General features: G+C 42.2%; 2 protein-coding genes across 2 annotated transcripts in view; one reads left to right on the top strand and one right to left on the bottom strand.

Annotated features, from left to right (window-relative positions):
- Nucleotides 1-9,532, bottom strand: part of Tti1 (TELO2 interacting protein 1) — a 51,960-nt gene extending 42,428 nt beyond the window's left edge. Inside the window, exon 1 of the mRNA XM_048440903.3 lies at nucleotides 9,393-9,532. The gene's annotated coding sequence lies outside the window, so the exon portion shown is untranslated. The remainder of the gene's footprint in view (nucleotides 1-9,392) is intronic.
- A 28-nt stretch (nucleotides 9,533-9,560) lies between these two features.
- Nucleotides 9,561-17,964, top strand: part of Rprd1b (regulation of nuclear pre-mRNA domain containing 1B) — a 47,217-nt gene continuing 38,813 nt past the window's right edge. The window contains exons 1-2 of the mRNA XM_048440904.3: nucleotides 9,561-10,046; nucleotides 16,568-16,697. Of these exons, the coding sequence (XP_048296861.1) occupies nucleotides 9,896-10,046; nucleotides 16,568-16,697 (281 nt within the window). The 5' untranslated portion in view covers nucleotides 9,561-9,895. The remainder of the gene's footprint in view (nucleotides 10,047-16,567; nucleotides 16,698-17,964) is intronic.

The raw sequence follows: 17,964 nt of genomic DNA, 5'->3' as shown, positions 1-17,964 counted from the left end.
GGAACTGTAGTCTTTGCAGGCTCTCCTGAAAAGCAGGAGCTCTGCAATGAAAGAGATTCAACACTCCACTGACAGTCATATTCAAAATGTTTGGAGGAATATAGTCTTGGGTTCAAATGACAGATTATGTCTGTCTCCCCACTAAAGGATGTACTCATTTAGAGTTACAGCTTTGCCTATGGTCCCCTTACTCAGTAAATGAGCAAAAGAAGATAGATCTCAAACTCTCAGCACACTGAAGTTCTGTTTCTTTCTGCTTAGCCTTCCTCCTAGCTAGAACTGGTAAATTACAAACCTATAAGGAACAATAACCATTGAAAAGGATACACACAGAGATATAAAAACATTGTAAGTAAATCAAATGGAATTCAAGGAGTTATTCAAACAACCTGTGGGAAGGTTGAAAAAAGAAAACAGAAATAAAAACAGAACCAAAGTCAGGCTTGAGCTCTACCATATCAAAAATTATGTTAAATATAAAGGGCCTAAATATACCAATTACATTTAAGTAGAGACTGCCAGAATGGATTTAAAATCATGATCTAATTACAAGACTGTTTACAAGAAATTCACTTAATGTAACAATCAGGTAGGATGAGAGCCAAAGGACAGAGAAGCTATTACCATGCAAATGTTAATTAAAGAATAGGAGCTGTATCAGATACAGACTTCAGACCAAGGTTACCTGAGAAAGAAAGGAACATCACATAATATAATAAGGAGTAAATCCACTAAGAAATAGAACTTCCAAATTACACACACAAAACAACAGCTGACAAATGTGTGAAAAATTAAATAAAAAAGCTACAAGTAGGAAAATCGATAAGCACAGACGGAGGTATCTCCACTCCTCAGTCAACAACTAATAAATAACTAGGCAGAAAAATCAACAAAGACACTGGAAAAGTCACACCACCACCACCCACAAGAGCTATGCTATGTGTACAAAACTCCACTCCACAACTGCATACCATCCATTCTTTTCAAGAGCCCACAGAACAATGCCAAGATAGGCCATGGGGCTAGCAAGGTTTAGTACTAAAAGCACTTGTTAATCTTGCAGAGGATTGTGATTGAGAACCATCCACAATTCCAGTTTCAAGGGATTTACACTCTCTTCTGACTTCTGTGGGCAGCAGGCACACATGTGATACACATACATACAAGTAGGCAAAACATTCATCCCATAAAAGTTCAATGGGTGCTTGAGACAAACCTTTCGTCTGAACCTGTTTATTGTGTGGGCCTCATTTCATTTTTCTGAGGTTTGGGCTCATTTTGTGGATGAGGAATTTATGGTGTCCAGTGCTGGGAACTGAACTCAGGTCCTCTGCATGAGCAGTACATCCTCTTAGCCTCAGAACCATCTGTCCAGCCTCCAAACTCAACAAATTAAAAAGAACTGAAATCATACAGAGAATATTCTTCAAACATAACAGAATCAAGTTTGAAATCACTAAGAGGGGTACTGGGAAATCCTCACAAAAGGGACACGTAAACAGCACATGGAACACAAAGGACACTTTAAGACAAACAAATGCACCTTTTCTGGGTGGTGATAAATGCTTGTAGGCCAGCATTTAAGAGGCTAAGGCACTTGGGAGTGATGATGTACATTTTTTATCTGTACTGAAGAGGCAGATCTCTGGGAATTCCAGACTAGGCAGGCTACATAGCTGTAGCTCAGTGGTAGAGCACTAACCTAACATGCACAAAGGTCCAACTTCTAGTACTGTGGAGGGGAAAAAAACAAACTAGAAAATGTGTGTGCATGGGGAAGCGGGGGGAGGAAGGAGAGAGAGAGAGGAGAAGAGAGAGAGAACTTAGTTAATAAAAATGAAGAAAACACCTATAACCATGGGAAGTAAATTTTTATTTACTTTTGTGGGGGTCGGAATTGAACTCAGGGTTTCACACATGCTAAGCAAGTACTCTGCCACTGAACTATATACTCCCACCCCAGGGGTAAATTTATAATACTGTTATATATTAGAAAAAAGGAAAGATTTCAAATAACAACAACAAATCTAAACTCTCATTTCCCAAGAACCTAGGGGAAAAAAGGTAAACTAACCTTAAAACAAGCAGAATGAAAAAAATCATAAAGAACCAAAGCAAAAACTAATGAGAAGAAATGAAAATCAACGAAGACTGGTTCTTTGAAAAGATCAACAACAACAACAAAAAACTTCTAGCAAGACCAAAAGGGCAGACAGTGAGAAAAGGAGAGAGAACATCACGTCAGCAATAATGACAAAATCGAACAGCAGGGCAGGTTTTGTAGACATCACAAGAACACCTTAAATAACTTTTTGAATTAATCAGGCAATTCAGACAGTATTTGTCTGATTTGTTACTATGACAAAATCTCAGAAGGCAGAGAACTCCCAGCTGCAGCTCCAGTGAGGTTGTCATCCTTGGTGGGGTGTGACTTTGTAGCGATTCTGCTGCTTTTCAAGATCACCCCTGTGCCTTAACAATTCAGCAATACTGTTTACAGAAAGACCTGGAGCCACACTGCAACCCACACAAGTTTGCTCGCTGTGGGTCCTGTGCTGCCTCTGCTTAGGAACAAATGAATCCAACTATCACTGGGGTATCCTGCGCTCTCTCTCCCTCACTGTGCACCTTCCAGTGTGGACAGACACAGGGCACCTTTGTATGACCTTCATATTGACAGAGAATTGTGCTGAGAGCTACGGAAGATGGGCATGTCTGACGTATCTCTGAAGACAGATGAAGATGAGCACAGAATTGGAATGCATTTCTCTTATCCATGGGTACCCATAAGGTACATTTACCATTATTCCTGTGTCAGCTGGAGTTCTGAACATGGAAATCTCTTATTCAATAGCCAACGGATTCCAGTAATTTTTCCAGGTTCGTTCTGTCTGCCTCTGTCTGTCTGTCTGTCTCTCTTTCTCCTTTCTCTCTTGGGGATCACAGTTTCTGTTCTTGGGGATCACAGTTATTATGATGACTCCTAGACCCCCTGAACTTAAAAAAGTAGAATGGGAGTATTATAAACAATTAGATTCTGTATCTTTTAGTAATTATTTGATGAAATACTGTAATACTGTAGGATAAAGACATCTCATTGGGGCATTCATATTAAATGCTTTTACAGAAGAATTCACAAGCATAAGTATAGTTGAGCCACTATAGAACTTGGGAAGACAGGTCAGTGAGCAATGCAGTCGGAGCACTCAGGGCCCACTGAAGCCTCAACCCTCAGGGATGCCCCTTCACAGAATCATTCATTATCTGTGCAAGGTCCCAGCCCAGCCTTTACTTAAAATGATAGTTTTGGTTTGGGGTAAAGCTCAGGTTAATTAGAATATTCTAGGGGGTATAGTCCTCTTTAATTTCAATTTATTAAAATGTCTTATAGTTTGGGACAGTGGAAGGAAGGCTGGCATAAAAACATTTTAATTAAAAAAAAAACAACAGTGAGGATTGGAAAGATAGTTCAGCAGTTAAGAGCACTTGTTCTTAACAGAGGACATGAGTTCAGTTCCCAGCACCCACATCAGAAAGCTCACAAACATCTCTAACTCCAGCTCCAGAGGATCCAACACTTCTGGCTTCTGCAGATACCTGCACCCATGTGTGTCTATTCCACCTCCCCAAATACACAGAAATAAAAAATAAAATAAATCTTTTTTAAGAAGGTGACAATGTAAAGGTTTAGTCATACAGGCAGTTTTTTGATAGTAACCCAGAAAGCATTTACCACACCATAAATTTGTACTCTTTTCAGACGTGTGCACATAAGAAAGTTGTGAAAACTGTACAAAGACAAAAATTAGCAGAAGCTTTTAAAAAGAAATTGCATCAAGAACAGGGGAAATGGCTCAGTGGGTAAAGCACTTACTGTGTGTGCAAGCATGAGAACCTGAGTTTTAATCTCCAGCACCCATGTAAAGCTGGGTACAGCAGCAACATCTGTATGTAATCTTAGTGCTCCTAGAGCGAGACTGGAGGTACAGACAGGATTCTCACTGTAACTCCCAGGCCAGTGGCAAACAACTAAAAGACCCTGCTACAAACCACAAGAGACTCCCATCTCAAGGTGGAAGACAAAGGTTGTCACCTGAGATTGTCCTCTAACCTCCACATGCATGCTTTGGCACTTGACACCCAAATTCATACTCACGATCATCCATATACATCATACACACACACACACACACAAACACCATACACAAAGATTTAAAATTGCATTTGTGGGGCTGGAGAAATGGCTCAGTGGTTAAGAGCACTGACTGCTCTTCCAGAGGACCCAGGTTCAATTCCCAGCACCCACATGGTAGCTCACAACTGTGAAAATCCAGTTCCAGGGGATCTGACACCTTCATACCAATGCACATAAAATAAAGATAAATAAATCATAAATTAAAAAAAATAAAATAAAATTGCATTTGTAAATGATCTGTACTAGAATAAAGCAAGTGTGCAGTTACAGACAATTAACTATTCATGTTGTTCTATAGACACACATTAGTTTTAATAACACCCCTGACACACACAGATACTGAGAGGCAGACTACGTTGTTCTGGCTTACAGTTGTATAGGTACAAGGCTTACGGGCTGTGCTAGGTGATGATCTGCTTGCTAGCAGAGTCCCCAAAGTGGCACAGGGCATCATGTGACAAGAGACAGGGAGTGCATGAATGCACTAGCCTGGTATTCTCCTTATATAAAGCTACTTCAATCCGGAGAGCTCTATTTTAACATTCTTAATTATTAATAATCTCAGTTGCTTCCCAAAGGCCATATCTTTAAATGCCAAAGTGCGAACTTTCTCAATACTCTACAATGGAGATTAAGTTTCAATACACGAAGCACTAGCAGACCCTCAAACCATATCCACAGCAGAGACAAAATGGTTTAAATCAAATCACTGCAATTACATATTAGAAAGATTGCTGAAGAAGTTTTACAACTTTTGTGGAACACAAGTTTGTCACTAAAATATTCATCAAAAAAGAGGAGAAGACACTGGCAAATTTTAAACATTCAGAGTTGAATGAGCACCAGTTCCACACAATATAGAAAGAGAAGAGGAAAAAACACTTTCCATTTTCTGAAGTCAATAGGACGCTGGCACACAACTAAAGACTAAGGCCACACAGTTAGGCTTTAATCCCAGCACTAGAGAGGCGGAGGCAGGAGGATCTCTGTGGGTCTGAGGCCAGCCTGGTCTACACAGTGAGTTCCAGGACAGACAAGGTTATATAGAGACTCTGCCTCAAAATAAACAAATAAATATTGAAAAAATAAAAAAGACTACAGATGGTAAGACAGTTCAGCAGGTAAAAGCACTTCCATCAAGCCTGACAACAGTTCAATCCATGGGCCCCACATAGTAGAAAGAGCAACCTTACTCTGAAAAGCTGTCTTCTGACCTCAACATGGGCGTACATGCACACACACCCATGTACATACACTTACCCATGAGCACACAAAATAAATAAACACTAACAAAAACATTTTAAGGTGTTTACAGGGGAAGGTTACTGAAAAAAATGACTTTGTGGTTGAGGGGTATCTCCTTCAAAGTGTCCTGATATCCACAGGAGTGCTAGGCATGCATGTGTGAACTCACACACACAAAATTAATTAATATAAATAGCAACAACAAAGACCTAAAGACGAATTTCCTTCATGTTTACAAACACACAAATTCTAAACTAAGTATCAGGACATCCACTTTGCCAGTATGTAAAAAGCTATAGATTACAACAAAGTGAAGTTGAACAAAGTGAAGTTGTTCCAGAAGTTCAAGGCTGGCTCAGGACTTGAAAATTAACCCCTAGAATTAATATTAAAAGACTGAAGAGGCTAAGTTCATAATTCTATTACCTCCATCTTCCAGATCTCTCAACGGTAACATGTCCTAAATCTCAGCCTCTCTCTGCACCTTCTCCCTTAGGACTCCTATATTTTATCTGTAGCCCAGAACTTGCCCTTGAACTCCAGATTGTTAAGTAGAACTGCCTATGTATTTGTATAGGTAGCCCTCTGTACCTGGGAGCCCAAGCGACCAATCAACCAAGCACAGACCAGAAATATTTAGTAAAAAAGCCTGCAGTTTTTGTATTGAACATGTACTCTGTTCCTTAATGTTATTAATTCTTTAAAAAAAAATGTGTCCTTTTTTTGCTATGTTTTGTTTTTCATGCTGTGATTAAAGGTGTATGCTGCCACAGCCTGACCTGTGTAACAGGTTTTTACATTGTCCTATATATAAACTAGAGATGACGTGGTGCCTGTGTGTATGGTGGGGCATATGTCCTGGAATCAATTCCCCAGACACGAGCAGTGACTGGTGACTGTTCCTAGACAGATATTTTCAATCAAACATGTCTACCCTTTCCTTTTTGGTTCCCAACTCTGCTTCTCTCTCTCTTTCTTTTTTTTTTTTTAAATTCAGTAAACAGAAATTCCACCCTTCTAGTTGCTTAGGTCAGTATTCCTGGGGCTACCTCAATCCTTGTCTTCTTTCATATCTAAACCCAGACTATCAGCAAATCCTGTTAACCGTTTTCTCTAAAATATCTCCATAGTCCATCTTTTCCTACTTCCTCCACTGGTACACTCCTGGTCTGAGTCATCCTTTTACCTGGGTTATTACAAGAGCTGACAAACTGGTCTTCCTGTCTTTCTTGTACCATGACTTGTTTCCAAAAAAAATAGCCTTGCTTATGTAAGCCAAGCCTCTATGCAAAGGTAACGAGAGTGCAGTGCAGTAAGAGAAAATGCTCTGCCTTCAATGCTACTATCCATTCAGAGAAATGCTAGATCCTGACTTGTGCCTGACGTGCCCACGTGGCATGGTCCCTCCACACTTTTCTGGCTTCATGTCTAGCTACCCTTCCGATTTCTATCAGTCTGGCTATACTAGCCTTTCCACTCCTCAAAAGTGTAAACAAGGGTTTGAAGTTGGTTTTATCGCTACCTGGAAAGACAGCTTATGGCTAATTCTTTGCACGCTTACCAAATGTTTGCTTTACCCTCTCTAAAGGGCATATACAACAGACTATCGTGTGATCAACTTATATATTTCTCAGACCCTGTAGAAATAGTAGAGTACTCTCTACTCCCCTTGGCTTTCCAGATCATTTTTGACTCATTTTATATTTGCATGCCTGTTTTTCTATCTTCTCTAGCAGAAGGCAAGCTCCCAAGGACATGGATGCTTTGTGTTCCCTAGGAACAGTGCTTCAGACACAGGTGCTCAAAAACTATTTTACTGAATGAAAGAAACTTTGGCTAACATGTGAAGACTCTGATCAGGCAACCTTGACTGAATTCCAGTTTTGCCATTTTCTCACTAAGCCTGAGCAACTTCAGATAGGTTACTTAACCACATTTTATGTGTTCTCATTATGAAATGGTGACGACAGTCCCCACTCAAGAGCAACACTGTCAAGGACTGAGATTTAGAAGGTAGTAGTATGCTGGATACAGACTCCCTACAAGGGTACTTAAAAGCCCTAGCCTTTTTTATTTATTTATTTATTTTAAAGGCAGGGTCTCGCTTTGTAACTCTAGCTGGACTGGGGCTCACTATATAGACTAGGCTGGCCTTGAACTCCCAGAGACCCACCTGCTTCTGCCTCTCAAGTGCTAGATTAAAAGTGTGTGCCACCATACATAGCACAAAAGCTTCAGCTTATGAGTAGGTGTTGACTTTTATGCTAATTCACTCAATCAGCTATGAACTCAGCTTTGTTTCCGGACACTGGGACACGCTAAGATATACTCTCTCTTCACTCAGATCTTAGCTATGTGATCTTGGGACTTCTGTGATCACTATACTTCTGTATCCTCATTCATTAAACCATGAGACTATAATAACCTACTTCATAGCTTTGAAAAGTGTCTAGCACATAGCAAATTCTCACTGTGCTAGTTCTGATCATGAAGTAGTCCAGGTGAAGGGTCAAAGCATGTATACTAAGAACAGAGCAGTTAAGAAAACCGGGCATCAACTATAGGAATGTTTTCTAGGTTGGGATGGGCCCACAACTAAGAAGTTCAACAACGATCAAGAAGTTGTAGGTGTGTGTGCTTGGATGGGTGTATGCACTGAGGCCAGAAGAGAATGCTGGGCGTCCTGCTCAGTCGCTCTCCATCTTCCTCCTTTGAGATTAGGTCTTTCACTGACCTGGAGTTAGGCTGGCAGCTAGAAAACTCCAGCGATCCTCTTGCCTCAACCCCACAGCACTAGAGTCATAGGCCTGGCCCACCAACTTGGGCTTTTTGTTTTGTTTTGTTTTTTTTGAGACAGGGTTTCTCTGTGACGCTTTGGGGCCTGTCCTGGAACTCGTTCTGTAGACCAGACTGGCCTGGAACTCACAGATATCCGCCTGCCTCTGCCTCCTGAGTTCTGGGATTAAAGGAGTGGGCCACCACCCTACCAACTTGGGTTTTTTAGTGAGTGCTGGGATGGAAACTTAGGTGCTCATTCGTTTGAGCCATTTCTCCACACTCCTCAAAAAAAAAAAAAAAGTCAATACAACTGAGGATGTTGAAATGGATTATTAAAAATGCTTCAGGATCCCCAGCGGGGGCAGGCAGTGGACAGGGGGTCCAAGAGCAGGGACGGCGGCAGGTCCCCGAGCGGTGGCTGGTCCAGGGCAGGGAGACACGCTGCGGAGGGCAAGAGACAGGCATGGATAGGCACGCCATGTAGAGTGAGGTTGGATGTTTATGAAGTGGGTTAAGGAGGGGAAGGGAAAAGTGGAGAAGAGGAGAGGGAGGATAGAAGGGGAAAGGGAGAAGTGGGGAGAGGCTGCCTCCTCAAGAGGTAGATGGAAAAGAGGAGAAACTCAGGCTGGAAGCTCAAGATCAGCCTGTCTCAGCAGACAGGGTGGGGTGGGGTAGGGTGGGGTGGAGGGGGAAGTGGGCGTGGCTCGTCTCTTAAAGGGACAGATCATTACAGATGTAATTTCATGATTTAAGCAAGCAACTGAGTCAAGAGTCCAGCAGCACACAAAGTTGTGCTTCCTGAGGTGAGGTTGTTAAAGACTAAACTACGGAACTGGACGTGAAAAGGTGTTCCTGGAAGCTGCGCAGTTCCACCAGGTGAGGAAAGGGATATCCTTTCTGAAGATAGAACAAGAGCCAAGATGTGGATGTCTGCAAAGGGTAGTGTCAGGAAGGAACCTGAGGCGCTGGCGCAGGGGTGGGAGTGGGGGGGGGAGACGGAGGGTTATGTGTAAGTGCAGCAGGCACCGAGGGACAGGGTGGCCTGGCCCAGCCACCTGAGCGACGCGGCCCTTCCCACACCCAGGTCCCACGCTTTCTGCCTCAGTGTCCCCTCAGGATCTGCTTTTGGACGCTCCTAAGCTGCTGAACTCCCTCTCGCTCCCGCCACTCTTACCTCGTCTTCCAGTCTTTCCCTCACTCTCCCGCCTCCTGAACCTAGCCGGAAGTGACGCATAAGTAACGCGCCGCGCCGCGCCAGAAAGGTTCTGCCGGAGCGGGAGAAAGGGTTTCGGTGGGGCTTACTGCGCCGGCGCGCGGGCGCGAGCGGTAAAAGCGCCTTTCGGTGGCCGAGGACCTGGGATTGTCACCTGAGCGAGGCCAAAAGAGACTGCCCGCCTTTCAAGGATCGTCTTCCTCCGGTTCCGAAGCCTCTCGGCGCCCGCCTGTGGCCCTTGCCCTTTGACCCCGTGGCGGCGGGGTGAGAGGTCGGGTGGCCATCTTGTGGCGGCGGCGCGGGCGGCTGTTACTGCGGAGACCTGTCCCCTCCCCCAGCCTGATACCCCTAGCTGTCTGTCAGTCGGCGGCGAGCTCTGCAGCCTGTCAGGGGAGGCCTGGGCCGAGTGCGCTCGCTCTCCCCGTCTCACCGGGCGGCCCAGGCCGCTCCTCGCCGTCGCCACCATGTCCTCCTTCTCAGAGTCGGCGTTGGAAAAGAAGCTTTCGGAGCTGAGCAACTCTCAGCAGAGCGTGCAGACCCTGTCCCTGTGGCTCATCCACCACCGCAAGCACGCAGGACCCATCGTCTCCGTGTGGCACCGCGAGCTCCGCAAAGGTGATCACCCCCACCCCTGGGCTCTTCCATGAGTGTGTGTGCGCTCCAGACTCCTCTAGCTTCTTAGTTAAGCCTTGCTGTGCAGGCTTGGGGCCTTGATTAAGCTTCTGAGATTGAAGACAATGCCATTACCTTTCTGGGAGAGGGAAACTGAGGCCCAGGAAGGTGTAAGATCTTCATCTGCGGTTCCAAAGGCTCAGATGCCCAGACTTGAAGTTGCTAAGTTGCTTTCCTCCTCAGGCTCGCCTCACACTTGGCGACAGTTGTTGTTTTCTTGTTTGTTTGTTGTTTTGTTTTAAATCGTGACTCTACTTGGAGCTGGAAGCGTTATGCACCAGACCCTGTTTTGGGCATTTGGGATGAGATCCAGCGGTCTTCTGGCCAGACACTCCACACTGAGACCTGGTGCAAACACTTTGTAGCTAAGTAATATTAGGCATGTTTCTTCAGATCCCCGTGTGTGTGTGTGTGTGTGTGTGTGTGTGTGTGTGTGTATTATCTGTAACACGGTCAGAGTTAGTTGTGCTTACAAAGCCTTCACTCCATGGCAGTCACTGTCCATAGACTTCAGAACAGCCCTGTCAGTTGGGTAACCTGCGTTTGCCACTGAGTACACACTCTCAGAATCTGACGTTCATTGAGCCCTCCCTGCCTGTTACTTTCCAGGCCCTGTGTTGGACACTCAATAGCAAGTTGTCTCTGGCATCTATCTGGACGTTAATCCTGTCTTTGCCACTTACCCCAACAGCTTAACCTCTACGTCCTTTATGTTCCCTGCTATAGAAAATGGAAATAGTGATAATTTATATTGTCGTGGCTTTATCATGTGCCACTATCTGTATGTAGGTTGCTTTTGTTTTTTTTGCTTTAGGACAGGGCCTCAGTCTTTAGCCTGCAGTGGCCTGGATCTTCCTATGTAGACCAGGCTGGCCTCAGAGATCCTCCTGCTTCTGCCTCCCACATGCTGGGATTAACAGCGTGTGCCACTGTACTCGGTGGTTCTTTTTGTTGTTGTTTTGTTTTTTTAATTCTCAGGGCCTTTTGAAAGTAGGAACTTTGCAGATGGGGAAAACCCAGGGTTCAACGAAGCCGATTGTGGTAAGAAGCCAGGATAATCCAGTAAACATTTTCGCATGCTGTAGGCACAGTACAAGCTTGCAGTAGCAGTGGTGAGTGTGGACTGTCGCTTGCTCAGTGTGCAGCGTGGTCTTTGTGGTCAGGTTGCTACCCTTGATGTGGAGCAGGGGGCATGGCACATACAAGCTAACTCTCACTACCGGGTTCCTCAGCAGAAGGCTGAGGAATTGAAGCGTAGTGGAAAATAACTCCATTTGTCCATTCATGTCTACTCCCTTTGTTGTAGATGAGGAAACTGAAGTGGATAATGATTCCGTTCACGATCTTTGAACTGATGAGGCTGTGCAGACCCCAAATTCCAGGATTTTTTTTTTCCCAGGAGACTTAACTCTAGGCTTCATGCAGAGCCTCCCAGTTTGGATTTGCTATACTGAGATAGGAATGCCTTCTGCCCTCTGGGGGCAGTTAAGTAGAGCCTGGGGTTCCCAGTCTGCTGTACCAGTCCAATATCTACAGCATCTGTGGAGACATGAGAAAACTGCCAGTAACCTCTGCTGGGTTTTGTTTGGTGAAATCTCTTGGTCATCTTTAGAGAAGACTTGCTTTACTGGAGCTCCTCTATCTCTACTCTTATCGTATAGAGTCTGTTGTAGTGGGTAGACTGGCGTTCTTACCCCATTTTAAAGATACAACAAGACGAGTGCCTTGTCTAGGGGTCTATAGCTGGGACATGGGCCCAGGGAGAATTGATATCAAGAGTTGTGCTTTTTCAAGTACCTGGTGCCTCAGTGAACTTAACGAGTGAAGGTGGTGGTCTGAGTGCAGCCCTTTCTTCTACTGAGTACTCTCCGCTCCCATCACACCGTTTACCTTTGCTTCGTTCTTAGCTCTGTCTTTTTCACTAGGTTTCTTTTTATCAGGGCCCTCTCATGTGCTTAGAATTGTGTCTGTTACCTGGTTAAAAATTTAGCTTAGTAGTTTTGTTGTGCCTCTAATAAAGTTTCCCTAGTTGAGTAAAAGATCTAAACAGCACTGATTCAACTCTCTGCAGCCGTCTCAGTACTGTAGTGTTTCCACAAGGTGGTCATGTCCTGCATGTGGCTGTTGGCCATTTAAAATGGTGACAAAGGAGCTACACTTGTGTGTAAATGTGACGGAAGTTCAGTTCCCCAGTTTTATTAGCTCAGTTGACTGGCCATCCATGGCCAATGGCTGCCAAATTGGATTGTGCAGAACTAGAGTTCTTCCCCAAGCCTTGAGGTGTGTATTCATCTCCTACCCAGTTTCTCTTGTGAACTGAAAATGTCCCCATACTAAAGTAGAAGGGTTTGTGCTCCAATGTTGAAACTGACTAGTCCCTGGTGTTCTAGCTCACCCTGAGTTTTTAAAAATGGCCATTTGTGTTTATGGAGAAGTTATCTTCCCCATCTAAGACATTGCCACAGTCTTTGAGTTGTCCTCAAAGTACTAATGAGTGTTACAAAAATTATTCCTCTCACTTAGGAATTGCTTTTTTCATGTTATTTTCTTTCCACTTTCTAGAAATTACTAATTGGTCCTTTTAGATTGTAAGTAGAACTCTCTTTTATGGAATATTTTGGCATTACAATGCTTTTCAATGGTTTGTTTTGCTTTTTATTTTTTTGAAACAGAAAAAGTAATTTTTTCCCCCTCTCTATGTAGCCCTGGCTGGCCTGAAATGTGCTATGTTGACCAGGCTGGCTTTAAACTCCCAGATGCTTGCCCGTGTTTGCGTCCCAAATGCTAGGATTAAAGGTGTGTGTGCCACCACACCTGGTCAAGAGGAATTATTTTTTATGTTTTTTTTTTTTTTTTTTGGTTTTGGTTTTTCAAGACAGGGTTTTTCTGTAGCTTTGGAGCCTGTCCTGGAACTAGTTCTTGTAGACCAGGCTGGTCTTGAACTCACAGAGATCCACCTGTCTCTGCCTCCAAGTGCTGGGATTAAAGCGCCAGGTGCCACCACCACTCAGCCTTATGTTTTGTTTTAATTGTGGCCACAATATAAATAAATAGTTCCTTTTTTCTAGAGTACTTTGTAGCCCTTCTTTACACAACAAAATTTTTTTGATTAGCCAGTCCTTTAAGCTTAACTCAGCAACTAGTTCTACTGGTTTGGTTTGGAATCAGCTTTGGTAGGAAGTGGAAGATCCATTTTGTCATATTATCCCTCAGAGTTGGAGTAGTGGGGTATGTGTACTCTGTGTCTGGCTGTGTCACAGTACTGCTACACACAGGGTACTTGTATTGCTCTTCTAGGGTTCCCAGTGTGATTTAGACTAGAAGGCATTAATCCCCTGAAACTGTAGTTACAGACAGTTTGAGCTGCCAAGTAGGTTCTGGGAACCAAACTCAGGCCCTGTGGAAGAGTAGCAGGTCTGCTGTTTTTTTGAGATAGGGTCTCACTTGGTAGCCCTACATGGCTGGGAATTCACAGAGATCTGCCTTCCTCTGCCTCCCAACTGCTGTGATCAAAGGCATAAGTCATACCCAGCTGTAGGAGTGATTTTTTTTCCCCTCTTAAATAAAAATAATGGTTTGTTTTTGTTTCTTAAAAAAATTATAAAAGTAAAAGCTGATCTGAGTGACCAAAGCATATACACTGAGTTTTGGGTTACATAATTTGATGCTTATCAGAACTGAGAATTTTAATATGTTTAAGTAGAGTGTTATATTCCTCCTTTCTGTTTTCACTATTGATTTGAGTTTAATTGTATGACATTTTAATTGCATCATTTTAAATTTTAAAATTACTTCTTTCATTTTTTTGAGGTTATAATATAATCACATCATTTTCCCCTTCTCTTTCCTCCCTACAAACCTTTCTATATACCTCTTGGTTTTTTTTTTTCAAATTTATAGCCTCTTTTTTGTTTTGTTTTGTTTTGTTTATCAAGAGGGGTTTCTTTGTGCAACAGCTCTGGCTATCCTGGAATTCCCTTTGTAGAAGTCACGGATCTGCCTGCCTGTCTCCTGAGTGCTGGATTTAAAGGCATGTGCCACACCACATAGCCTCTTTTTAAATAAATTGTTATTACATACCTATATGTATATAGATATATATCGCTGAGTATAATATGCTCTGTCTGTGTAATGTTACTCACATGTATGTTTTCAGGGCTGATCAATTGTGTGTTCTTCTCTTCACTAAAGTCTCTCTCTCTCTCTCTCTCTCTCTCAGCATTCCTTGTTGCCTGTAGTTCTTTGTGTAGGATTGAGACCTCAGGGTCTTTCCTCTGTCCGTGTTAGCATGTCTGCTGTTGTCCTTGTTCAGTTCTTAAGTTTAGGTAGTCATGTTGGTGAGACTTTATGAGTGTAGCCTCTGACCCCCCCTCTTCTGATCTGTGAGCCTTAGGTGCCTTTTTTTTTTTTTTTTGGTTTGTTTGTTTGTTTTGTAGATGTATTCATTGAGACTGGCTCTGCAACTGCATTTCGATTGGTTGTGATTTTCTGTAATGGTCTCCTTCTATTGCAAAAAAAATCTTCTTTGATGGAGATGAAGACTACACTTAATAGGCCATGGAGAAGGAGATAATCCCATCTTTGTAACAACAGTAAGACACTGTATTAAGTATTGATACTTTTTGTTTCTTTGAGACAGAGTTTCTCTGTGTATCTTTGTATCTTTGGCTGTCCTGGAACTCACTCTGTAGACCAAGCCGATTTTGAACTCCCAGAGATCCACCTGTCTCTGTGCTGGGATTAAAGATGTGAGCCACCACCACACCCATGTCACTATTTGATACTTTTGTTTTGACCCCCCCCCCTTTTTTTTTTAAACAGTCTCAGTTTGTAGCTCTGACTGACTGCTTTGGAACTTGGTAGCTCTAGGTAGGCCAGGCTGGCCTCAGACACATGGAGATTTTCCTGCCTCTGTCTTCCCAATACTTGGACTAAAGGCGTGCACTATTCAATATGCCTGGCTTTGTTTTGCTTTTGAATAATCATTATGACAAGTATAGGTTTCCCACAGTCTCCTCAATTAATTGTTTAAATCGGGTTGCTACTAGATGGCTGATGTAGATCAGTATCTCCCTGTCTAATTCTGTGAATGTTTTAGGGTATAGTTTAAACTTTAATGTGCAACCAGACATATTAAGACTGTCTTATGAAAACAAACAAAGCAACTATAATGTGCTTTTCAAGCCCCATTTTTTATTTGGCTTTCTCTGTAACTGATTTTAAGATATCAGATCTTCTGCCTGCTGTGCTTTTCAAAAGTGTTCTTGGAGAGCAGTGGAGTGAGGACTTGATACACAGTTGTGAAAAGGTTGGCATAAATACTGCTAGATTTTTCTCTTTAGCTTTGAAGAAAATTTAGTGTTTTGAAACATTTTATTATATTCATATTTATTTCTTTTAAAAGAAAACTGGGACCAAAATTGGTAGTGATAGAACTTTAGGGTTGAGAACTTATTTCTGGTTGGAAGCCAGAAAATTCAGTAATGCGCCCCCAAGCAGCTGTAACTCAGGTGTATTACATGAAACTTTTATGGTTTAATATATGATACCATATAAAGTAATAGAAAATAGTACATTTTGTATGTGTAACAGAGAAAAATTATGTTTTTCATGGGAGCCATCATTTTGCATATTCTGATTTGAGATGTGTGTAAATTTCCAACAATAATTACGGCATTTCTGCATGTTTGTGTTTGAGATAAACATGATATCTAGAGAATCATCCGGACTGGAGAGTCAGTGTTATTGACATCTCAAGGAAAGAGTCTCAGTTGAGAACATCAGTTACAAGATTATCTTTCAAAGCTGAATCCTAACTCAGTGTTTCACTGTAGAACACTTGGTAATGAAGATTGTATTCGAAGTAGATGTCCTCGCAGTACAGTGAATGACACCTTGGTTTTAGCATTAAGATTGACAGCTTGTCTTTAAGAATTTTCCTTGAATTATCTTTGTTTTGCTGTCAATTAATTATTCCGGTTAAAGTAACACAAAAATGAAGCTGTTGTTTTTCACTCTTCTCTCAAAATTGTATTCCCAGATGTACATGTTAGAGACTTCAATGGGTTCCTATATATTATCCCATTCATTGATTTATTTAGACATTTACTTGACTCTAAGAGGTAACACTTACCTTAGTGTTCTTTTTGTGTGCAGGTGGGTATGTTTGTGAAGCCCAGAGGTTGATGTGTCCCCCTTAATCACTATCCACCTTATATAACAGGATAGGATCACACACTTAAACCCAGAGCTCATCAATTAGGCTAACTAGCCGCCAGCCCCAGAGACCCACCTCCACCTGGCATTTTACTTGGGTGTGGGGGATCCAAATTTCAGTCCTTATGTTTGTGTGACAAGTGCCTTACCTGCTGAACTGTAATGTTCTTTAGGAATATTCTAACAATCAATAATTAGAATTCTTTGGTATAAGTTAAATTGTCCTTTCTTCTTTTTTTTTTTTCCAGCCAAATCAAATAGGAAGCTTACTTTTCTGTACTTAGCAAATGATGTCATCCAAAACAGTAAAAGGAAAGGACCTGAGTTCACGAGAGAGTTTGAATCTGTCCTTGTGGATGCTTTTTCTCACGTTGCCAGGTATGTTTTCTATTTGGGGCTTTTAAATTTTGCACCTTTTTGTTTTGTTGTTTTTGTGATATCCTCTGTAAATTGACAACTTTGTACTTTACAGATTGTTGTGAAGGGCAAATTATGGTTTTATGTTTGTCTGGGTCCTTAACTATCATCTCAGACTGTAAACATTTTGAAACCCTAAAGAGATTGATTCTGGTACCAAAAACAGATATTTCCCCCCTGAATTCACCTACTGGATTTCTTCCTTGAGTATGTTTTCCATGGCTGAGTTGTCTCATTAGCATATGATCAAAACCAGAGCTAGTAGTATGAAGGAGCCTTTTAGTAATGTCTCCTCAATAGCAGAAATTGGTTACTGAGACTTCTTTATTACCTTCTCAATTTCTAGTTTCCTAAAAATAGTTGTCATTACTGTCACTACTAAAATAATCATTATAAGTGTGGAAAAGTGGATGCTTGAGCCGGGGTGTAGTAAGTCTGCTACTTGAATTGTAGATAGAGCGTGCTGAACTGTGGCGGAGTCAGGAGCTGGGTAGAAAGCTCGCTCGCACTGGTTCAGACTTTACATCACTTGTGCTCATTTTCACATCTTGTTGTGGGTGTGAGTTAGGTTCCCAGGGGGAAATTGTGGTTTTTGTTTATTTGGTAGACTGTTGTGTTTGTAAGTATGCACAAAGAATACACAGATCTTTATGAAAACAAACCAAGAAGAGTGAAAATGAGACTAGTGAGTTAAACAAAAAATGTTCTGGGGTCCAAGAAAGTACGAGTGAAAAGTCTTAAACGTGAGTTTGTCTGTATTCCTTGAAGGATTTGAAATGTTCAAAGGAATACAATTAGGAATTCAATGTTTTAAAAACACATCTAGCTAAAGCTGGAAAGTTTCTTACTTATACCTGTGGTGCTGGCTTCTGATGAACAAGGACATGGAAGTAGCAGGATGTATATATTAACTTGAAGAAAATTACTGAATCTTCATACTGCTGATAAGCTTAAAGTAGACCACTGGAGCACCTATCTGGAATTGGAGGCAGGGATGTATTGTTTTGATAAGATTTAGTTCGTGCCTTAGATACTGCTCTGTCTCAAACACCATGTCAGTGGCCTTGGGTGTAAGTTAAGTTTTTTAGCCCAAGTTTCTTACCTAGTTAAAAGGCATGGAAACCTCTTATCTCTTAGTTATTGTGACTCTTAGTAGGAGAAGAGGTTCTCTGAGACAGGGTTTACATTGTACTCAGTCGTTTTCATGCACTACACCCCCAGTAGGGAA

The sequence above is a fragment of the Myodes glareolus genome, chromosome 10, assembly GCF_982192425.1.
Source record: "Myodes glareolus chromosome 10, mMyoGla1.1, whole genome shotgun sequence".
Lineage (NCBI taxonomy): Eukaryota > Metazoa > Chordata > Mammalia > Rodentia > Cricetidae > Myodes > Myodes glareolus.
This window is presented reverse-complemented; position numbering and strand designations above follow the sequence as displayed.